The sequence below is a fragment of the Falco peregrinus genome, chromosome 1 (genome assembly GCF_023634155.1).
Source record: "Falco peregrinus isolate bFalPer1 chromosome 1, bFalPer1.pri, whole genome shotgun sequence".
In the NCBI taxonomy this organism is placed as follows: Eukaryota; Metazoa; Chordata; class Aves; order Falconiformes; family Falconidae; genus Falco; species Falco peregrinus.
In genome coordinates, this window is record NC_073721.1 from 88,375,237 (window position 1) to 88,399,602 (window position 24,366).

At 41.4% G+C, this 24,366-nt stretch overlaps 1 protein-coding gene across 1 annotated transcript in view; it reads left to right on the forward strand.

Moving 5' to 3' along the window:
• The window catches only part of LOC101914590 (ras and Rab interactor 3), a 175,168-nt gene that overhangs the window by 2,147 nt on the left and 148,655 nt on the right, over nucleotides 1-24,366 (forward strand). Inside the window, exon 2 of the mRNA XM_055813961.1 lies at nucleotides 925-1,035. Coding sequence (XP_055669936.1) covers nucleotides 925-1,035 — 111 coding nt within the window. The remainder of the gene's footprint in view (nucleotides 1-924; nucleotides 1,036-24,366) is intronic.

The following is a 24,366-nucleotide window of genomic DNA, read 5'->3' on the forward strand; positions in this document are numbered from 1 at the left end:
TCAGAATATTTTAGCAAATACTTTAGCCAAACAAACTTCTAACCTAGATTTTTTTTTTGCAAGAGTCACTGTAACAAGGCAGGCATTATTACATGATGACTGAATCTAAACTCCGAAGATCATCCATGGAAGAATTTTTGTTATTATAATATGTTCATTTGGAATTGATAAGGTTGAGATGGAAGTGATTTAATTAAGAGGTTCTATTCTTCCTTTGATTATTATAATTGCATACCCTCCATTATTACAAGTGCTCCTTCTGTACTCTATTCAGCAAGTTCCATTCGGAATGCTTCTGGAATATGAGTTCAGGCAAACGCTCTATTGATTTAGTAAGAAGTTTGTTTTTCTTGAGATGTGGGATTCACAGTACAGTTATTTTTTATTTTCTTTGACAAGTTATGCAGGGATTGGTATTATCAAGTATACCCAATACCAAAAAGATCAGCCCCTAGACTCAGAATAAACCAAAATGTAAATGGAACATGTCCATATGAATTTTTATTTTTGAGAAATCAATAATGTAATATATGCAAGTGCAGATGACTAAATGGAAGTGTGATTGTTGCTCACATCAGCATATCTGGGTCTGGTTTCATCTACAGGAACTGCTAAGTGTTGAGTTTCACAGGGGCAGGCTTCAGCATTTGCTTGCTGCAGAATATTTTCCTGTTCTGGGTTGCAGACAGGTGTTCTGACAGCCAGAACAAGCTAACAGCTCTGATACTGCACCTTTGTAGCTAGTTTCACCCTTTGTGGCCAGGAGCACCTAGCATACATATGTTGGCACGTGCCCCAGTCACCTTGATTTTGCTGCATTCACAAACTGTTCGCACCCCTTGCTAGTGGGGGCATATAGTCCAGTTAAGATGGTGCAGGAAAAAATTAGTAACAGTGGGCATAACCTCTTTCTTTTTAATATAGGTCGAGAATCAACTATTGCGGACAGACGTGTTTTGCCTGAGATATGGAGGAATAGAAGGTTAATGGCATCACCTAATGGGACACATGAACAAAAGAACTGTACAGAGCCAGGTAAGATGGAGAAACTTTGTGATGTCTTATTAAGCTCTTGAGATGTATTGCATAGTGCTGTCATGACCAAGCTGCAGTAATGTGTTAGGGTAAACATAAAAGTGTTTAAAAAAAAAAAAAAAAAGTCAGGACTGTTCTGTGTAGAAATAAGGTTTCTTGTGCTATATAATGCCATGACTTTATCAAAGGTAAAAAGTTATTTTGACTTTTGGTGATTTTTCCTGTCTGGTTGATGAACTGGTAATATTGCATGGGTGGTGCAATTGGTATGTTGCACTGGTAATGAGAGGTGTAGTCTTGAAACCATGGGTAGCTAAACATGCAGTGTTTGAGATACCATCAGAGCACTGTAATTTGTGTTCATTACCTTTATACATTTTATCATGTTTTGCTAGTTTAATGACAAACTATGTATTCAGAGTAGGAATTTATATTGTGTGCAGGGGGATGATGAGGTAAGTAATATGGAAATGCTGGAATCCATTTTACTTCAAGATATCTATGCTGGCCAGGCAATAATAATTGATTGAGGACAGGGATAGATGATGCATTTTAGTGTCAGTGTTAGACCACAATGCTTTCATCTTCCCATCTGTCTTTCCAATGTGTATTTCCTTTCTTTTTCCTTGCCTCTCTGTGGTTTACAATGTGTGGGAGATGAGACATTTTGCCAATGGCACTAGTCAAATTAAATTAAAGTTCAGATTTTTAATTATTTTTTTTATTTAATATGACTCTTTGATCAACTTTTTGATGACAGCAGAGTCTGTGCCTTCTTGCAAACAGTGAAAGCGTGGACTCTGGGATACTGTCGGACCCAGGCATTAGAAGGGTTTGAAGTGGTACTAACCCCACTCTGTTACATGTTTGTTGTAATGCTGACGTGCCTGTCATACAGATTGAGGGTCAGTGTTATGCTTATGCATTTCTGAGAGAGGAGTGGAAGAATGTTGTGCAAAGTATGTGCGTCCAAAAGCTTTAACTGTATCATTTGATGTCCAAGAACTTCTCTGTGCTTCTGTTAAGAACTTTGTAGGTTAGTTTGCTGTTGTCTCATCTGTAACCTTATGATCCTGTTGATTTGTCTCTCTCAGTTGTTCACAGACAAGAAGATGAAAATGACCTTTTGGAAACATTAATTATTTTTGATGAATGGTCAGAAAATACTGTTCTTTCCCACTCTTTCTTTTTTCTCCACATATGTGGATGCATCGATGTGATCATGCTTGAACACATACTTGGCAGCATGTTTGGAGCCAAGCCACAAAATTGTAGAACATGGATCAGAAAGATGCCCATCAAAGTTCTTGATGGGGATTTCCATTTAGTATGAATGAGAACTTTTTTTAAATGATATGATAAAACTACCAAGGGACAATGTATGCTTACGTGTAAATTGGAATACTACGAGCAGTGCTGGCTTCTCCAGATGCTTAGAACAAGTAGCTCAGCTCCCTCCATTTCTCTAGGACTGTAAGATTAGTTTAAGAATAGTTGGAATAAATCGATACAGTTGGGTCATTTTGATATGCTTTCTGAAATTCAGGTGGTTGGAAATGCACTTTTCTCTGTAATTCCAAGAGCTGGACGCAAGAGAGGCCCAAATATGCCTCAGGATATGGAGATTTTAAGAAAAGTATCATGAGACACATTACATTCAGGAGTTCTAGTCACAGTGCTGGAGTTAGCCTTTCTTTTTAAAGGTGTTTCTTCTGTTAAAACATAGATTTACAGATCAAATGTGTCACAGGATTGCAATAGTAGCATTTTTCAGGCACTTCCTGTTATTCTGCAATTAGTACAGATTATTTCTCTGTATCTGCTGCAGCTGAAGGGGGGCGGGGGTTAGGTACTGCAAGAGTGGCTAGATGTAAGATACCTGCAAATAAAGGGAGCATCTGAAAATAGCTGAAATTGACAGGACATGTTTATTGGACAGGAACAGTTCTGTAAGAACCCATGATTGTTGTTGCTCAGTAACATGTTCTGTAGATTTAGTTTCCTTGTTTTGGCTTTTTTTGGGCGGGGTAGGTGGGGTGTGGAATTTGGTTTGCCTTTCCCCTCTCCATTCTTGTCTGGTAGCTACAAATCAAGATTTGCCCTGTAATGAGAAGAAGGTACTATGACATAAAACCAGTCAAAAAGGAGTAAATGGCATAGCTCATCTCCATGGGAATGTAGCTTTTGTAACCCCATGACTACATCTGGAGAAAGTAGTCCCAGGACTTGATAAAGATTGCATAGAAAATTGGTGAGAGAGTGTAGATATTTGGTTGGAATTTGCAAGTTTTCAGTCATGCTCTTATCCTGATGTAATGAAAATTTCAGGAATGTGCTGTCAAACTCTTCAAATGGCTGGATTTTATTTCTGGTCTTTTTTTCTTTTTAATCTTAAGATAAATAGTTTATATGTATCTATGTTGTATGAATACAGTGCTCTCTGTAGGCTCCTTTATGTGAAGTATTTACTCTTTCCTATGTCACTTCTGTATGTGCCTTAGGCACTAGGGGCCCTACAAATGCATGGGAGTGTGTATGGTATGTAGCAGTTTTCTTATGTTATGTGGATGTTTTTCTATGTGTGTTTAGGATACAAGAACTTCATAATACCTTGGGAAATGCAAGTTCTTGCTGCGAGGCTGTTAATCCTTTGTGTCATTGCAGTGTTATTGCTGTCCTCCCTCTTTATTAGCTTCCCACACAAGTCTGCAGCTTTATTTCCCTTTTCCCAGAGGCATTCAACAAAGTTAATTTATTTACCACTTCACCCCCTTTTCTTACTTACATGCAAATAAAAAAAAATCCCCAGTTGTCAGAAATTGCAGCTATAGAAGTTTATAAGACCATGAGATCCGTGCAGTTCATCAGTGGTAAGGAAGGCTCACCCTTGGTAATACATCTTGGGAGAAAAACTCCATAAGCTTCTAGAAGTAGTGTTAGAAGCTTGTGGAAGCTGTTGTCTGGTAGAAGCTCACATAGCCTACACTGTCTGAGATGGTTTCATTTACTGAAGTAGATCACTTTGTATTGTGTTATTCTGGAAACATTATTAAAGCTTCTGGGGCCGTTGTATCAGAACAGAAAAAACTTTGAAGTCTTGGCAGTGCTGCTTTAAAAAAGAACCCTGAGGATCTGACAAAGGGAAGGAAAATATATATATGTGTATATATATACATATATATTTGTGTGTCTGTGTTTATATATATAAAACTAAAGGAGAAAGGTTTTTCTAACATTTGGAGGTTAGAGGGACTGATATTCATCAATACCTCAAGAGATGCTACACATTTTTTCTGATAGTAACTATTCTGCCGTGATACGGATTTATAGATACTATTTACCCCATAACAGCAGCAAAGAAACTGTAGGTCAGCTCTAGGAAGGAAGTGGAGCACTTGTGAGTGCCAAGCCAACCTCAGTTCTAGTCTGGACTAAGACCAAATCCTCACCAAAGTTAATGTGTTGTGTAGTGTTTTTCCATTAAAGATCCTTCCTGGCTTGAAACGTGCCCTTTGTTGGAAGCTGCTTTGCTATGAAAAGATGCAAGTCTTTATATTGTCCTGGAGTTGGGCTTGGAGGGCTTGTAAATTGCACATAGAATGCTTTTGTGGGAGCCTAGGATTTTTGAATTATGACATTTATGTTTATTTCATATTGATTAATTCTCTGGATGGCTGCTGTGGATATCCCTCTTTGAAAGAAACCAAACTACCTTCTCCTTATGGCTCTGAAAACTTTTCCTGGATAAATTTCTGTGTGAGGAGGGGTTGATCTGACCCTCGCTTAAAGCAGAGTGATCAGAAAGGGAGGGTAGTTGTCTCTACCATCTTAACAGATCTCATTAGTTTGCAACCAATTTTTCTGCCTTATCCAAGCTCTTGCTTCCATCTGCCATCAGCTCTCTAGCTTTCAGTGCCATCTGCCCAGCAAGTCTGATGTATAGCTTCTCTGCTCCAATGGCTTTCCTCTTGTTTCAAAATGTTCCCATGACTCCATGTCCTCCAGAACTCTGAATAATGTTGCCAGAGCAATTACAAGCTGGGGTGACTGGGGGGTGCAATGTTTCTAACAGTGTGACTCCACTGGGTTGTGTTAGGCTGTTAAAGCAACTGATCTGCACTCCTTTCTACTGGGAATATTTTCCAGTAATCCCTGTATACAGTACAGAGAATATTTAAACAACTTGTTGTGAATTAGAAATATATTGGAACAAATTTCCATTAGTCTTCTGACACTAGTCAGTGAGCTGCCTTGAAACTGTAACAGTCAGTGGCATTTTCTGTCCAGCGGTTTGTCAGCTGTGGACAGTTCATAAGCTACACTGATTTTAAGTATCTGGCGATTTGGTTCAAATGTTCTTCTCCCACTGTTATCAGTGGGTAAAGATGAATTGTGGGTTGGGGGAAAGGCAGGGGTTAGCATTTCTTCTTGAGCCGTGCTCCCTTTTTTACTTTAGAATTAAAAGGCGCATTGTCACAAGGCTTTCTATTCTTGCACTGAGAAAGAATCAGCTCTCTATAGTGAAATAAAGCATGTTTCCCAGCAGCATGTGTATAACTGAATTCTGAGTCAGAATTGAAAGTCTGTGTAAATTTTACACAGTTAAAACCTTGAGGACCTTCAGCGCTGAGGGATCTGAGACCTCGGAGGCAAGAGGGAAAGTCTGGAGAAAGGAAGACACTGCCTTGGTCGAGGAGGGTTGGGTTAGAGATGGCTTAGGCAGACATGACACCCACAAAACTGTGGGCCCCAACGGATGCACCCCCGAGTGCTGAGGGAGCTGGCAGATGGTATTGCTAAGCCACTCCCCATCATCTTTGGATGGTCACGGAGAACAGGAGAGGTGCACGAGGACTGGTGGAAAGCCAGCAACACTCCGGTCTCCCAAAAGGGCAAGAAGGAGGACCCAGGAAACCAGGCCACTCAGCCCCACCTCCATCCCTGGAAAGGTGATGGAACAGCTCATCCTGGATGTCATCTCTAAGCATGTGGAGGAAAAGAAGGTTGTCAGGAGTAGTCAATATGGATTCACCCAGGGGAAATCATGCCTGGCCAACCCAGTAGCCTTCTATGACGGAATGGCTGACCGGGTAGACAAGGAGAGAGCGGTGGATGTTGTCTACCTCCGTTTCAGCAAGACACAGTCTCCCATAACGTGCTCATAGCTAAACGCAGGTGCACTACATGAGCAACCAGTGAGGTGGATTGGGAAGTGGCTGAGCAGCAGAGCTCAGAGGGCTGTGGTCAGTGGCGCAGAGCCCGGCTGGAGGCCTATAGCTCGTGGCGTTCCCCAGGGGTCAGTGGTGGGTCCAGACCTGTTCAACTTATCCATCGGTGACCTGGATGAAGGGACTGGGGGTACCCTCAGCCAGTTTGCTGATGACACAAACTGGGAGGAGTGGCTGATTCACCAGCAGGCTGCGCTGCCATTCAGCGGGACCTGGGCAGGCTGGAGAGCTGGGCAGAGAGGAACCCAATGAAGTTCAGGAAAGGCGAGTGCAGGGTCCTGCACCAAGGGAGGAACAACCCCACGCACCAGTACAGGCTGGGGGCTGGCCTGCTGGAAGGCAGCTCTGCAGAGAAGGACCTGGAAGTGCTGGTGGACAGCAAGTTGCTCGTGAGCCAGCAGTGTGCCCTGGTGGCCAAGAAGGCCGGTGGGATCCTGCGGGGCATTAGGAGGAGCGTGGCCAGCAGGTCGAGGGAGGTGATCCTCCCCCCTTTATTCTGCCCTGGTGAGGCCACACCTGGAGTGCTGTGTCCAGTGCTGGGCTCCCCAGTTCCAGAGAGATGGGGAACTACTGGGGAGGGTCCAGCGGAGGGCTACGAAGATGATGAGGGGACTGGAGCATCTCCCTTGTGAGGAAAGGCTGAGAGAGCTGGGCCTCTGTAGCCTGGAGAAGAGAACACTGAGAGGGATCTTACCGATGTCTACCAACATCTTAAGGGCAGGTGCCAAGAGGATGGGGCCAGGCTCTTTTCAGTGGTGCCCAGCGACAGGCCAAGGGGCAACGGACACAAACTGAAGCACGGGCAGTTCCTTCCATCTGAACGTGAGGAAGAACTTCTTTACCTTGAGGGTGGCAGAGCACTGGAACAGGCTGCCCAGAGTGGTTGTGCCATCTCCTTGTCTGGAGACTTTATAAATCCACAATCCATCTGGATGTGATCCTGTGCAACCTGCTCTAGGTGAACCTGCTTTAGCAGGGCAGGGTTGGAGCAGGTGATTTCCAGTGGTCTTTTCCATTCCTGACCATTCTGTGATTCTGTGGCTTCAGGTAGGATGTGATATATTGTAGAGAAACTACAGAAGTCTTAGATCGTTTTGTTAACATACCATTGAGAGTACAAGAGCCTGTTACTTTTTCTACAAAAATCGATAATGATGTTCTCACTGACTAGAGGAGACAGGACTGACTTTTCAAAGCAAATTTCCAAAAGGACAGAAAAAACGATTTCTTACGCGTTTTTAGGAAAGACACAACAGGAAGCATTGATTTCCATCAATTTTATTTAAGAAATGCAGTGCTTAGTTAAATGCATAATTTTTAATATGCTAGATTGATGTATCCTTATTTTTCTTAGACACCTTAATATGTAATATCATAAACTTTGTTTAATAAATTCTGATCTAATGATACTTTTGTTGCTGGTAGAATAAGTAATTTTGTGCTGATGTAATTTCTCTTTAAACAGTTTGATAATATGTATTTCAGTTTACAGAATATGCTCATGATCTTCCCTAGATCAAACTTCCACTTTGGCATGGATAAATGCCTTAGACTCCCATTTTTAAGGAGGTGATATTAATAATTTCACTGAAAGCTTTTATTTCATGAGCAGTCTAAAATGGTAAGCTCGGCATAAACTGCAGGTTCTCTTACCATGCATTCATACAGGATCTAACACAGAAAGACAGACCATGGTGTCATTGAGGTAATACAGACAATAACTGTTATTTGCAAATATTCCCTACTAGCCTTTTAGTCAGGCTTGCTGTCAGCCTTGATGCACAGAAAATGTGCAGCTGTTGTAGATAGATTTATTGATAGTACATGCCTTTTGATTTAAAATATTTCATTACTCCAATGTATTGTACCCTCAAAGACCAGGAAATTTACCAGCCTTAAATCTCCTATTTTTGCATTGGTCCAGAAGGAAATTAGAATGAGGGAAGGTTTAAGAAAAAATTTCTTTAGTTGCTTTATGCATGTGGTATTTACATAACAGATGCAGTGTCCAGTGAGCATGTGTGTATGCACAGAAGCACATACTTATGTAGTGGAAAAACTTACTAACTAGTTAGCGTGTAGCTTATTTCTGTATCCACTTGTCATATGCTTGTGAGGTTTTATTTGTTTTCACGTGGTTTTGAGTTGTTTCCCCACCCCTGGTGTCTCTGCACTCACTCTTGTCCCTGTAGGTGCTGAGTGGTAAAAATCGATTGTGATCTCACTTGTATGGTTTCTGTTTCTAAGGGGAGATAGATATGTGACAATTTAAAACCACTTTTAGTGGACTAGTTGAGGGCAAATGACAGATGTTTAATTGCATTTTTTATTTGTGTCACTCCCAAGATGTCCTAATTGGAATTCATACCTAGATTTGGGCTGAACTTCTGACACTCTTGCCTGGCTTATTGATGTGGGTGTTAAAGGGGTTGGCAGGTAAATGTCATTTATGTTAATTGGGAAAAGTGTTTTGTTTATTTTTTTGTGAACCAGTTAAGGAAATGTGCTTTCTTTGAAGTTAGAATTCAAAAAATAACCAACCTTCTCCCTGAGCTGTTAATTTTCTAGCAGTGTATTAATACTGGCATCCAAAATAGTAGGAAGAAATGAGACAAACATCTCTCTGTGCTTTGGCTCAACCTGCTAGTGGCATCCCCTGGAGAGCTGCAAACAGAAGACGAACTCCACAGTAATTTATCCATTTCCCCAGGTCTAGGTGCTGGGTTTGCAGGAAGTAGTTTAACACACGGTAAATAAGTGTCTGACTAAAATGGCATTTAGAGATGTAGTAAACAAGGTCAAATGAAACAGAAAGAAATACTATTTAATATATCACTGTATATTCTTAAAGCTAATAAAGATGTTACTTGATATAATCTTTATTTCATATGAGTCAGATTTATTTACAGTTGGGTTTAGTCCAGTTGAAGCACACTGTTGATAAGGGCTTTTGCAGTTAAGTGTTTTGCTCTGAAACCAAGAAGCAGACTTGAAACTTGAAAAATGGGAGTTTTTGAAGTGTAGCAATTTTAACGTATGTGGACACAGGCCCTTAGTTTCTTTGAGTGGAACAACACAACCAGCTTGAATGTCCTGGTGTGCTAGACTTGAGATCTAAAGTTTTCCATGTTAGCCCAGCCCTAATATTTAGATGTCTGATAGCCTGTATTTCAAATCACATTACCAAAGCATTTCTCAAATGTTAATGTTTTAATAGTGCAACATCTCCTTTTCTGTGACTGCAGACAACTGGGGCAGACAGCAGCTGTGTAAATTAGTGACCTGAAGTTAAAGAGGAAATAGGTGATAGAAAAAAGAATCAAATTCAGATACCTCAGTCCTGATCTAGGCTCCTGCAAAGATCATGTTTGCACAGAAATTAGGACTAGTATGACCTTCTGAGTTTCCATCCAACCTCAGTTTTCCTATGATCTGATATGGACACCAACTTAATTACATGCCACCTGGGACATCTCTGAAATCCTGAATCGCGGATTTCAAGATCAAAGTTAATGAGACTTGGCCATGCAGATCTCCATGGTATAGCTGACTCTTACCCTTAATGTGGATAATGTGTGTGTATTTAAATCTGTTCTTCACTAGTATGACCATGCAGGTAGACTTTTTTGTGCGTGGAAATCTGCTCCATTTTCCACTCAGAAAATTGTGCTGTTGGTATAAAAGTTGTGTTTAAATTTACCCATCCTTATGCAGGGCAATTTCATTTCCACTCCTTGCTTTTTACCTTAATGTCTGTGACATATCACCATGTATTGCAGTTGAGACAGAAAATGCTGCTTTCTGGCTTTGTGTCATGCACAGTTGTTACCACACCTCGCTTTACTGTTGTAGAAAGCAGGTTGAAAAGGCATTGTAAATCAGTCTGTGAGCATTAATCCATAGTCTTAGGTCAGCCTAGGACAGAGTCTTTGTGAGGCACTGAATTATTTAATGAATGTTAAAACTCTATGTTCATTACTTCATCTCCGTGCTCTTAGTGACCCCTCAGTCCATAATTTGGATCACCAGTGTGGAGGATTCAGGCAAAACTGTGCAAAACAGGGCTGCAGGGAAGTAGATTGTGAAAAGTACCTGGAGGTAGAAAATGGTCACCAGAAGCTGCAAGAGAGAGAGAGAAACTTGGGGATTGGAACTGGGTGGTAGAAAGACTTAAGATTATCCAGTCATGGAGCCTGCAGTTGGAAGGTAGGGGAAAGGGACACAAAGACATGAGTGAAAGGAAGCTGAATTTGGTTAATAAACCATGGGAGAGTCCCGGGCATAGCAGGGCATGGTGGCAGGCCCTGGAAAGTAGTAAGCAGAGAAAGCGATAAGAAGTATGAAAAATCAAAATGTGGTGAGAGGTTTGATTTTGGATGGTCAAGGGATCTAGAATGAAAAGCAAAGGGAGTCTCTAAAAAGGGCTTAAGTTACAAAAGGGATACCTTTTAGTCTTGTGTTTGGCACATAAAACTGGAAGCACTCACAACTTATATCTATTTTTAATTTATTTTTTTAGGTTTTTTTTAGTTTTGTTTTTAGCATGGATTGGGTATCAATGAAGAGCATTTTCAGAGATTATGCTAATGGCACCATCTAGGTATAAAGTAATGTAGGAAGCTTCATTGAAACCAGGCCCTTGTGCACCTCAACTCTGTCTCTCTGAATATCTGTTTTGAGGGTCAAAATGACTAAGTGTGTTTAAAAATACACTTGGGCACAGTCTACAATTGCATTACAGTAAGTCAATTTTGAACTTTGTTCTGCTAATACTTCTGATAAGAACCCTCATAACTGAATTATTTTTTCAGAAGTTACAAGATTTTATTATACGTACCTATTACTGTATTCATTAGTGCCAATGACTTTTTATGGAATAGATGTGGTTATCCACCTAGCAGGCTGAAACTGTTCCATGAACCTGCTGACAATTAAACTGGCATCACTGCTGTTCTACAGGGAGGCAAGACCTTCAGGCAATAAAGACTGATGGTTTCCCTTATTCTTTAAAGTTGACAGACATTGAAGACACTATAGTAGAAAATGTAATAGCCTTAGAAACCAAGTCAAATTCATTCCTGCTGGGACTCTACTGATAAGTTGAAGTGCAGCAGAGCAGACACTTCGGGTAGAATGCAGGCTACGTGCATATGTGCTCATTCAATTGTTTCCTTTTTTGCAACATTAAATTAATAGTTTAATGTTAATGACAGGTGGTGCGTTAATGATCTTGAGAGAGTGACATTCTCTACCCATAGTGGGGAACAGTGGCAAATGTACCTTCTTGTGAGCAAGAAGATAATTTAGACTCTGCCTGTTCAGTTTCCGTGCATACTTGCTTGTTGGACTATTCTCAGAGATTGCCAAAACCTGATGGATTTTTCCCCTGCATGTGATGCACTCACTTGTCCAACGGGTTGGGGGTAATATGACGGGATCTATTGCACAGAGATATTTAAACTTTGAATAGCAAGATGTAAGTAATCACAGATGGTAGGAAACATTTAATCTTTGGGAATGCTAACAGAAAAAAATGGATGAAATTTACGTTTAGAAGCTCAGAGAGACAGAAATGGGGGAAAATAGATACTTATTTTACTCTCTTTCCCATTTACTGTGAATCACTTTGTACCTTGAATTTTGTGAGTTCCTATCCCAAAACAGACTCTCAAAGAGAAAGTAATTTGTTCTTTGGACTTCTGGGAGCATATTCATGGTGGTGTACACTGTCTTAACCCCACTATGTCATTACAGCTGTGACAGTTTACAGCAGCTGAGGTTCCACCCTATAGATTTCTTGCTGGATGGTGTGATGATGTTTCTCATTTAGTTCTTTGGTGAGAATCTTCTGTCTTTAAATACTTTTCATGCCTTTGTAAAGGTTGCATTCTTTGTCTGATTATGTCATGCTGCTTTAAATCCCTCCACAGGATCTTTGGCTACTATTATCTAAAATTGTAAGGCTTTTTCTTACCTTCTAAAGCTTTTCACAAGCCTTCCCCTTCCCTGTTGTTGCTAGCCATTGTCTGCTTCCTTTACCTGCACTGAAACTTTTAGATGAGTTTCCAATTCCATTTGCATTTTCTTGGGTTTTTTTGTGTAGCTGCTTGCAGATTAGTATGTGAGAGAAACAATCTGGAATATTATAATTCCTTACTTTTTTGAACCTCACTTTATGAGCCATGAGTATCATGGTGCTCTCAGGAGATTGGCTAGCCAGGATTGACTAGACTGGGAAGAAGTCAAAGCTAGCATATCAATTAGTCCTCCTTAGACAAGGAAAAGGAAAAAGAAGATTGACAAAAGCAAGGTGACTTCCCCAAAGTCTGAAGAGAGTGTCAGTAGCCAAAGCCGTGTTCACCCTGTGCCGCGCCCCCCCCCCGCCCCGCCCTCGCCCCTTAATCACAAATTGTAGCCATACTAAGTTCATTGAGCCTGGAGTTGTTGCTACTACCATCGCTTCCTTGCTTTCTTTCCTGATCAGCTCATAATGACTTGACTCTTCTATTGTGCTTTTTTTTTGCATGAGAAATGTAACTTTTCACAATGGAGATGTTTTTTCCCCCACTGTATGTTTTTTTTAAAAAACTAACATTGGGCAGACACCAAGACTAGTATAAATGGGGCAAGGATATGCCCAGAACTGCTTCAGTATGCTGACTGGTTTTGATTTATGGTGACACTAAAGGTTGTCAAGTGAAGTATCCAGCTTGCCTCTTAAGTAAAAAGTGGTTACTACTTCCCAGACAGTTACACCAGGGCATTAAGGAGTAATTACCATTTCTCCTTCTTCGCTTAGAGGGAGAAGGACTGATGGAGGAACCTTGGAACGTATAGATTTTTTCAGTTGCTCCCATAAGAGGGTGAGAAGATGCCTGACTTGCCCATCTGTGGGCCAACTGTTATCCACATAGAATTAAGATGAGGAATTGTGACTAGGGAAGTTGCAGGTCTCTGCTGTGGTGATGGTTCTACCACTGGGGAATGTGTTTTGTTTTTTGATCTCTCACTGTGTGAGAGTGACAGTATAAAATACCAAAACTCCTTTGCCAATACAGGTATAAAATGAGCACCTCTTGCTGCTTGCAGGCTGAAAAAAGAGAGTTCGGCAATGTTTTCTCATGTGTGAGCAAACCTGTGCTTGTGTCTGACTCAGTTTTTTGAGTATTTGGTTGTGGGTTTTTTTTATTTGATTGGGGGGCAGAGGGTTGAGGGGAGGCTTTATCTTGGCCATAACTGACTTTTGAGTGTGGAGTCAGTACTTCAGATTTGAAGTTAATCAGTTACGTTTGTTAATTCTGTATGGGTTTACTATAGGTATTTGGTTATCCAGGATTGATTAGTAACAACAGCACCTGATGGGAGAGTTCTTACTTGGAAAGACTGACTGGGATCATCTCCAGAACTGCTTTAATCTGTGGATATTCAGGGCAACTAAGTTTAGTAAGTACTACTTAGGTAATTAAAGGTTGGAGCTGGGCTGCTTTCTCTGCAAGACAACAGAGTGGTAAAGGGAAATCAGTCAACTTGGTTCAGTGTTATCTTCTGTATAACACAGAGTCTGTTCCCACCAAACTCAGAGTTTGATTTTCTAATATATTACGGGGTTTTGAGAGTAGAAATAGTACTACTCTTGATGTAGTCTTGGAGGTAGCAAAACTAGCACAAATTGCTTACGTTGAAAGGAGTATTTATAATTGTTTATGAAACAATCACTATCCATTTTGTACTCTGGACTCAAATCTGCTTTAAAAAAACAATGCAGACTGGCTAAAGAACAATTAATTAAATATCTGCTAAATAACTGCTTGTGAAATTCTCTTTACTTAGTAACTGTTCCACCGGTTTGTTCAAGGCTAATTTGCACGTAGAAGAGATGTTACGCTGGAAAAAAGACAGTTGCTGTGAACAAGCACTTCAGGGTCCTTAAAAAGTACTGTTTCTATAAGATCAGTGGCATTTGAAATTGGTCAGATTTGGTGGAATGCATGAAATTATTTGCAAAATCTTTCGGTTTTGTTGGACACTTCCAAAATTCAGTGCTTTCTCCCCCATTCCAGCCCCTGCAGGTTGAATGCTGTACAAATGCCACTAGCATTACTGTTCTGGGATGAGATTGCAGATGGGATGGGAATAGCGATGCATGTAGTATATACTTCTTAATGAATAAAATCACTGTCCTCACACCTAAAATCCAGTAACTAAGCCTGAATCTCTTCCATCCAGTAACTGATTCCGAATATTTTGGTCATGCCACATCACTGACTCCAGACTGAACTCTTAAAGAGTTGAGCACTGCTGTGCAGCACTGAGGAGGAGAGATTGCACCTCTGCCCAGATATGTTTTGACAGGGGCCCAACTGTGATCTGTGTGTCAGTTCTGTTCTCCTCCAAGGGGTTTTCAGCTGTGGGGGGCAGCACATCTGGTAACCTGTGGAAGAGATGAGGACCCCCTGTATCCAAAGTGTAGGGTGGAATATGGCTATGTTGGACAATATTGGCTGTGTGCTTGTGTGTTAGCCCTGTGACATCTCACTGTGCTCAGGCCGTAGTACGGGGTGATATCTCATGATTCTGGAGTGCCTACAGACATGATCACAAACTGACATCTTGATCACTATTATCATCTGTTTTGTACAGAAATCTAAGTTCAGTCACTATACTAAGTGGAGAGAGTTTTTATTCATCTTGTTTGGAGTTTTTACAACAAAATCTTGCTTTTCTTTTGGTGAGCTACAGATATGTTTGCCTTTCATTTTAATGACTATTTTAATGTAGTAGCTGAAGTTGTGTTCAGCAGTTCTGTGCCTTGACAGGAAATGTACAAGGCTGCATAATAATCTTATACATCAATCTGTACTGCAAGAGACCTAGATCCAGTGTTTGTTTCAGCATGGCATGGGGACCAGGAAATCCTCAATTCTAGCTGTGGCTGCAGCAGTGACTACCCTTTGTGATTTTCCCCTATATTCCTTCACTCCATTAAAAAATGTTTCTTCCTTTTTTCCCAGGGAGCAAAAAATTAATTGAACAGTAGTGGGAAACCTAGATCCCGTTCCTTTCTACAAATATTAACCCGTTAGATAGTGCTCTGAACTTGAAAAGCACCTTTATAATAGTAAGCCGTGTTCTCCATAGAGAATGAAGATGATCTGGGTTTTCCCAATGGTAGATTTGCACCTGCTTAGGTGCCATAGTATAAATTCTGATTTAAAGTGAGTGTAAATGTGGTGTAGCTTCTCTGTGAGGCACCTGTTTCTTATCCTAAGATTATTCAGTTCGTTGCTCTGATTGATTCTTTTTTTCCTCTGCAGAAATACCTTTTCTCCTTTTCTGCCTGTGAGATTTACCTTTAATATGGTAAAAAGAAATGGATTGCTTGTCTTAAAATAGTGTCTCAGGTTAGGCATTTACAGGAGTAAAAATCTGAAGTTTTGCAGTCATTATGTTCACAATGAATGCATTTATATTCTGCTAGTAAATATATTTGTGTGTTCAGGAAACAACAGTAATTCTTCTACAAAGGTAATTACTAAAAATGATCTTTCTATTCTTTATGTAAATGGTGCAGCATACTCTTCAATGACTTGCTATTTTAATTGTGTGGTGACTTCATACCCTTAATCTTGGAGAGGCAACTTAGATCATATTATTTAACAGGCATGGGTAAAAGCCTCTTGCAATTATGAGATTAACCAGTCATACTATGTTTTGATTCTTCGTGAAGTCTGATACGTGAATACATGTGTGCTTTGACTGAACCTTTTTTTTTAACTTTACTTTAGAGAAGAATTGTGTTTTCTGAAAGATTTTTCAAAGAATTTAAAAGGCTTAAATTCCATGGGTGTCTCTTCAGATGCTGCTATGAGTGCCAGGCAGCTTTACCACTGCAAAATTAAAAAAACAGAAATTTGTCTTTACTGGCTGTTGAGCTTTATGGTCTATGTTTTATGAGAAAATGATTCAGATAATTTGATTTTCTTTGAAACAAACTCAGGAAAGGAGTATGCTTTTTCTTCCTTCTAAGAAAACGTTCACTCTCCAATATATGAAGATAGAAACACATAATAAACACATAATTAAGGTTTTGAGAAAAAACATACTGTTGTGAGGTATTCATTGACGATAAGTTTGTGCTAACTGTGAAGGAGCTCTGGCCTGTTAGAGGATGATGCATCATCGTGTTTATTTGTTCTTACTACATTTAACTTTATGATGTAAAATAATCTTATGGGAAAAGTATGTTAATTCAGATGTCTGAAAATAGGACCAGGCTGGCTTTTGTAAGTCAGCACAGATCGTATTTCTTGAGGTTGTGTAACAGCTATTGATGTGATGCTAGAATTTAAACTTCAGAAAAAGCTGATTAGTGTAAACCTCCCACATAGTGTTGAGGACAGGCTGGAGTGACAGCTACAGTGAAATGACCCAGGTAAACATGGTTGCACTTTGGTATCACAGAAATAGTCCTATTTCTCACAGTTAGTCTAAATATTTGTATGTGTAGATGTAGAGGTTTGTATTTACTTACTTTTGGTGTCTGGATTAATTTTTCATGTAATTGACATCTTTTTTTTTGTCCACTTTTTGGAAAGGGAGAGTGTGGAATGGAGTTTTGCAGTTGAGGTACTAGCATGCAAAGAGCAGTTCCTGGAGGGGACCATTTTTGTCTCAGGACAAAGCTGTCTAGAACTGGAAGTTTGTTACAATACCCCATACTGCAATGCATTCACTTCAGTTTGAAGGGCAGATTTTTAAGTATACTCACAGTGGATCTAATTCATGATATCAGTTGGCTCACTTGAGCAAACATTCTAATTTAGTACAACATCTATGCACAACTTCAAAATTAAACATGTAATCAACCTGAATTTGTTGATCCTTTCTCAAACTGGGATGTTTCCAATGCCTTGAGTATCCATCAGGAAGGATCATTCATGTTTCAGCCTGTGTTCAGGCAAAATGGGTGCTTACAGTCATGCAGGAATCAAGGTTTTTGAGTGTTTTGTTTTGATTTTCTTCAAAGGAATATTTTTAGTGTTGTCACCCCACTGGCCCTTCCTAAGCCACTGTTCACATCAGTAGAATGTCTCCATACACAGCAAATGCAGCATTGGACTACTTAATCTATTGGAAGCTGGGATCTTGCTATTATTACTTGCAGATATTACCTGCATGCAGTTTCTCTGATTTATATCAGGGGTGATACACTCTTAAGAAGCACTGCTACTTGTAATGGGGAATGGAGATTTTATATGTCTTCGTCTGTTATAGTTACATGAACTGTAAAGCTAGTGTGTGAGCTGACCATCTAATGACCTTTAAAAATGCAGCCTTTGGAGAGATGAAGAGGGATTTGTTAGTTGGCAGATTTGTGCTAGCAAGCTCCAGGTTATTTACAGAAGTCTGGAATTTTGTGCTCTTGGATTTAAAGAATACTCTGTGTGTGTAATTCAGATCAAAGGCAAAGTATTAAAATCTTAATTCCACTGAGGGAAACATCCTTTATTTTGGCATTCTCAGAGACATTATTCTTAATTCATCTTAGTAATGCACCTTATAAAAGAGAAGAAAAGTTTTCTCTTAATTTATTGTGAAACTATTTTTCTTTTACAGTAGGATTATGTAGTAGTCTGTGAAGCTTACTCGTCATTTTAAATAGTGAAACTCAGTTCTGACATTGAATTATGCAAAATCATAGAGTTGCTGTCAGGTGTTTGTATTTCCTGTGCTAATTACATAGTGAAAACATTGACATGCTCAGTATTATTGTTAAAGTACTGAAATATCCCTGTGTCATCAAAATGATGAGAGAGTGTATAGACAAGTAGGAGGAAGGAGGGGAGCCAAGGGAAAGGGCATTTGAAAACTATTATTGTTGCTGTTCAAGAAGAGTATTTAAATTGGTACAGATGGAAGATGCTAAACTGCATTTCTGTGGAATTTTACAGCTAACTTAAAATTCATGGGTTATACATCTGAAAAAGATCACGGTGAAACTGATTTGTCTGGTGGAAAGCAAAGTAGCCATTACTTGAAGTGTTTCCCTCTCAGAGAGGGAGACTATGAAAATGAACTGCTTCCAGGCAATCTCCTTGTGCAATCTTTTGCATAGGAGTACCTTGAATCATGGTAGATGACTTCGGATGCTAAAACAGAAACTGTAAATCTCTGTGCTTGAGGGTATTTGTTGTCCCTGGCCTGTGGAAAAGTGCCAGATGACGTTAGCAATTGTGTTGCATGTTGTCCGAAAGCACTGTGCCCCCCTTAAGAATTAATTCCTTTACCTATTTCTGTGCATCCAAAGCTACAGAACTGATATTGGCAGCTTAATAAAGCAAAATGTTATTGTCTTGTGAGTTGTACCCCTGTCCATAGAAGTTGTTTCTCTGACAGTAAAATAACTGGATATGTTACTAAAAGCTAATTGTTTCCATTCTCATTAAAGTCAGTAAGAAAAATTCCCTTAAACAGGAGGGGGAAATGGGGTGTAGAGTGGGATTTTAAGGGCCTCAATACCTAGATATAGACAGATTCTGTATGAAGTCTTTGGAGTAAATATTCTTAATTCTCTGGATCTCAGTTGGAGTTAGATGTCTTTGGTGATCTCACGAAGTGCATCCTTAGGTACCTGGACATTTTGGCACTTCAACAGTAGTGGGAAAGTTGAAGAAAACTTTCTGCCATGTTTTAGAAGAACTGTGTTTTCTCTCTGGAGTGCTATAGGCCACTAACTCCAAATCTTACTAAAGCACTCCCAGTTAAGTCAGTGAGGACTTCTGAAAACTACATGAGTTTTTGACAAGTACCTCAGGTAGGATTGGATGAGTTGCCCTCACGACAGAATCTCTTACACTAAACACAAGGAGCTGTTGAGGCGAGGCATAGTGTAGCAGCAGAGAGCAGAAGTCTCTTGACTGTGGGAAAAAAATTATGTTCAAAAGTTAGCAGGTCTTGTGGAGCAGGTTGGGAACTGTGGAGCTGTTTTGCCTTGCTAGCAACACTTTCTCACTCATTTTGGACCGACTTATTAGTGAATGTGCAAAGATGCAGAACTATTTTACTGTATGAATCAACATTAGGTCTGTAGTTGAGACAGTTATAATCTGTGTCTTCTTTTTTTCAGGGAGAGGTGGTACTCTCTTGAATTGGTGGCCAGGGAGATGTGAGAGCACTAGCCTGGAAACTGAAGGATATAGGTTTAACTTTTAATGAAAATGGCCATAGTAACTGTGGCTTGTCCTGAATTCAGCCTTACTGACTTGTATAAGGAGTACCTTGGGCATACCTAATTAATCTAGCCTCTCAAGGCTTTGGCAGATTTTAATGCTGTTTTACCCTGTTACTGGAGTAGTGTTGCTCAGGTAAAACTAGTTGCCTCTTTCCTGAGATGAAACTAACTCTGTGCAGGTGAAATTCTCTAAGGAACCTGCTAGATAAACAGGGAGATGCTGAACTCCTGCTTCCTCCGGGGGTAGGTAACTGCTAGTGCAGACTTTCTGGTTTGTTTCTTTAGGCTTACATACTGAAGTTCTGTATTAGTCCTGTTTTAGCCCTAAATTTGGTGGTGGGTCTGATTTAATCCTCCATGTTTCAGGCCTCATTTATGGAGTTTGGCTAAAAATTGTATTTCTGTGAGAGAGAAAAACGTCAGGTTGCATGTGTTAGACTGAGATGCTATGCTACAGTAATGAAAGCTGCAGAATACTGCAGACAGACAGTCATAACCACAGAATACTTAGCACTAGGCACTTACGTATACCCAAGATACACTTGAATTGTTTGTCAAATTGAACATTGCATTTGAAATGACTCCCGGAAAATATTTAATGACAAAATTACAGGCCTTTCAAATGACATACCAAATATTACACTATAGCTCTTTATGTGCAGATTTTAAAAAATATTCACCCATTTTAAAACAGTGATGACAGTGGCGGGGGTTTTTTTTGTTTGTTTGTTTTTTAAGATGTTGAGTATTTGGCTCCTTAGACAGTGGTGAGCACTTACCGTTAGAAGTTTGGTTCCCTGTAGTGCATAACTTGTTGGTTGTTTATGATGATTGTAACTTTCATGTGACATTAGCCATTTAAAGGTTAGACTATGTTTATCCTCAGTGGAGACAGACATCCCAAATACTTTGCACACTGAGGGTCAGATGAATTTATTTTATCTTACTTTTCTGTTCTGAAGCAAGCATCCTTTGTAGTCAGTGTTATATGAAATTTAGTCTCCAGAGAAACAATTCAAAGTACATTTTGTTAAAGGCCCAGCATTGTGGTTTAATCCCAGATGGCAACAAAGCATGACACAGCTGCTCACTCGTCCACCATGGTGGGATGAGTGAGAGAATTGGAAGGGTAAAGGTGAGAAAACTAGTGAGCTGAGGTAAAGACAGTTTAATAAGTAGAGCAAAAGCTGTGCTTGCAAGCAAAGCAGAACAAGGAATTAATTGACCACTTCCCATGGGCAGGCAGGTGTTCAGCCATCTCCGGGGAGGCAGGGCTCTATGAGGCATTAATGGTTGCTTGGGAAGACAAAACACCATAACTCTGAACGTCTCCTCTTCTTTCCCCAGCTTTATAGGCCAAGCATCACATCATATGGTATGGAATATCCCTTTGGTCAGTTGGGGTGGTTGTCCCAACTGTGTCCCCTCCCAACTTCTTGTGCACCCCCAGACTACTTGCTGGTGGGGTTGTATGAGGAGCAGAAAAGGCGTTGACTTGAAAGCACTGCTTTACAATAACTAAAACATCCCTGAATTACCAACACTGTTTCCAGCACAAATCCAAAACAACCCTGTCCTAAAATACTATGAAAAAATTAACTCTGCCCCAGTCAAAACCAGCACACCCAACTAAGATGGTGGAAACATGACAGACTTCTTTCTTAATTTCACAGAATCAGAGAATGGTCAGGGATGGAAAGGACCACTGGAAATCATCTAGTACAAGCCCTGCCCGGCTAAAGCAGGTTCACCTAGAGCAGGTTGCACAGGATCACATCCAGATGGATTGTGGATTTATAAAGTCTCCAGACAAGGAGATGGCACAACCACTCTGGGCAGCCTGTTCCAGTGCTCTGCCACCCTCAAGGTAAAGAAGTTCTTCCTCACGTTCAGATGGAAGGAACTGCCCGTGCTTCAGTTTGTGTCCGTTGCCCCTTGGCCTGTCGCTGGGCACCACTGAAAAGAGCCTGGCCCCATCCTCTTGGCACCCGCCCTTAAGATGTTGGTAGACATCGGTAAGATCCCTCTCAGTGTTCTCTTCTCCAGGCTACAGAGGCCCCGCTCTCTCAGCCTTTCCTCACAAGGGAGATGCTCCAGTCCCCTCATCATCTTCGTAGTCCTCCGCTGGACCCTCCCCAGTAGCTCCCCGTCTCTCTGGAACTGGGGAGCCCAGCACTGGACACAGCGCTTCAGGTGTGGCCTCACCAGGGCAGAATAAAGGGGGGAGGATCACCTCCCTCGACCTGCTGGCCACGCTCCTCCTAATGCCCCGCAGGATCCCACCGGCCTTCTTGGCCACCAGGGCACACTGCTGGCTCATGGGCAACTTGCTGTCCACCAGCACTTCCAGGTCCTTCTCTGCAGAGCTGCCTTCCAGCAGGCCAGCCCCCAGCCTGTACTGGTGCGTGGGGTTGTTCCTCCCTTGGTGCAGGACCCTGCACTCGCCTTTCCTGAACTTCATTGGGTTCCTCTCTGCCCAGCTCTCCAGCCTGCCCAGGTCCCGCTGAATGGCAGCGCAGCCTGCTGGTGAATCAGCCACTCCTCCCAGTTTGTGTCATCAGCAAACTGGCTGAGGGTACCCCCAGTCCCTTCATCCAGGTCACTGATGGATAAGTTGAACAGGTCTGGACCCACCACTGACCCCTGGGGAACGCCACGAGCTACAGGCCTCCAGCCGGGCTCTGCACCACTGACCACAACCCTCTGAGCTCTGCTGCTCAGCCACTTCCCAATCCACCTCACTGGTTGCTCATGTAGTGCACCTGCGTTTAGCTATGAGCACGTTATGGGAGACTGTGTCTTGCTGAAACGGAGGTAGACAACATCCACCGCTCTCTCCTTGTCTACCCGGTCAGCCATTCCGTCATAGAAGGCTACTGGGTTGGCCAGGCATGATTTCCCCTGGGTGAATCCATATTGACTACTCCTGACAACCTTCTTTTCCTCCACATGCTTAGAGATGACATCCAGGATGAGCTGTTCCATCACCTTTCCAGGGATGGAGGTGGGGCTGAGTGGCCTGGTTTCCTGGGTCCTCCTTCTTGCCCTTTTGGGAGACCGGAGTGTTGCTGGCTTTCCACCAGTCCTCGTGCACCTCTCCTGTTCTCCGTGACCATCCAAAGATGATGGGGAGTGGCTTAGCAATACCATCTGCCAGCTCCCTCAGCACTCGGGGGTGCATCCGTTGGGGCCCACAGTTTTGTGGGTGTCATGTCTGCCTAAGCCATCTCTAACCCGACCCTCCTCGACCAAGGCAGTGTCTTCCTTTCTCCAGACTTTCTCTCTTGCCCCAGGGTCTGGGTAAAGAGAGGGCTGGCCTTGGCAGTGAAAACTGAAGCAACGAAAGCATTCAGTAACTCTGCTTTCTCTGTGTCCTTTGTCACCAGGCCACCCACCTCATTCAGCGGTGGGCCCACATTTTCCCTAGTCATCCTCTTCTTACTGATGCACTTGAATAAGCCCTTATTGTTGTCCTTGACCTCCTTTGTCAGGTTTAATTCCAAATGGACCTTAGCCTTCCTCATTGCCTCCATGACACTTCCAAATTCTGACCACATCCCTGTATTCCTCCGAAGTGGCCTCTGCTGTTAAATTGTATTTCTTCATGTTTTGCCTATGAATTTTTGCTTTGCTTTGTCTTAGGCTTTTGTGAACTGCTTTCATTAAGAGACCTTTCTGGAACAAATAAGATTTTGGAAGAACTTGTGTTTGTGTGACTTTGAAGGACGTTCAGTTGTCTCCTGCTCTGTATCACAGAACAAGTAACAAGAGATGTATAGTCTAACTGGACCTCTCCATTATTCATTTCTTTTTGATTAAATGTAGTAGAGGACGGAAGTTTAGAAAATAAAAATTAGGAAACTGTGCTTATCATCACCATCTGCATGTGGAGTATGTGATTTCAGAACACCATCTGATCTTTTCTCTCGGGGTCTGGCTCTCATATTGGACACTAGGAATATTTTAGGACTCTTGTCCTCTCCTTGCTCTTCCAGGACTGGCAATTTACCCCCTCAGTGCTGTTAATATACACTGCTCTAAATCTGCTTTCCCCACCAACTAGTGTTGCTGACTCACTCCTCAAGCTCTGTTCATCGCCAAATTTGTCATGCGATTCCCTCAGTCAGGCAGGGCAAGGACAGCTCCCTCTTGTCACTCACTGCCCCAGGCAGCAGCTCAGCACTCTTTGCTTGTGACTGAAACCTGCGCCGGGGGTTTCAATTCTTCAGAAGCCCAAGTCTACAGAAGGCAAAACTGTTCCTCAGGCACGGTATCACACATCATCTTACTAGCTGATACCTTCTACGGTGTACCTTTGAGTGCTTTTGTTACTGATTTCCTTATTCATGTGCTGAGCATGCACACACAATCTATCAGTAGCAGCATTGTCTATCTTGTTCATACTATGTATTTTTAAATTCTGTATTTCAACAATTCACAGTCTTCATATCCTCACTACATTATCACTGGCTCCTGTGTAGAATGTCACTAAAATGTGGATGGACTGCGGGCTTTTGGCACGTCTCACTGCTTATTAGTCTCACTTCCAAAGTGTGTTACACCTGAGTAGCAGAGGTAGTAATTAGACTTCATAATTTTGGGGCATGCATAGAAATGTTTCTTGCAACCAAAGAACATAGACTGTAATAAACTCGGGGCACTTGTTGTTGTTTGGATCTCTTTTTAAATAGAGGAGTTGAATTGAGAGGGTATATTTCATGGAAAGCATGAGGGAATTGGGCCATCACGGGAGATGGATGTGGTGCCGTTTGTGACTCCCTCCCTCTGCACTTAGAGTTCCCCCTCGTGTTCACTTATTTGTCTTATCCTATTTCTGGGAATGCCCATAACCTCCCAGTCTGGTGTGTGAAT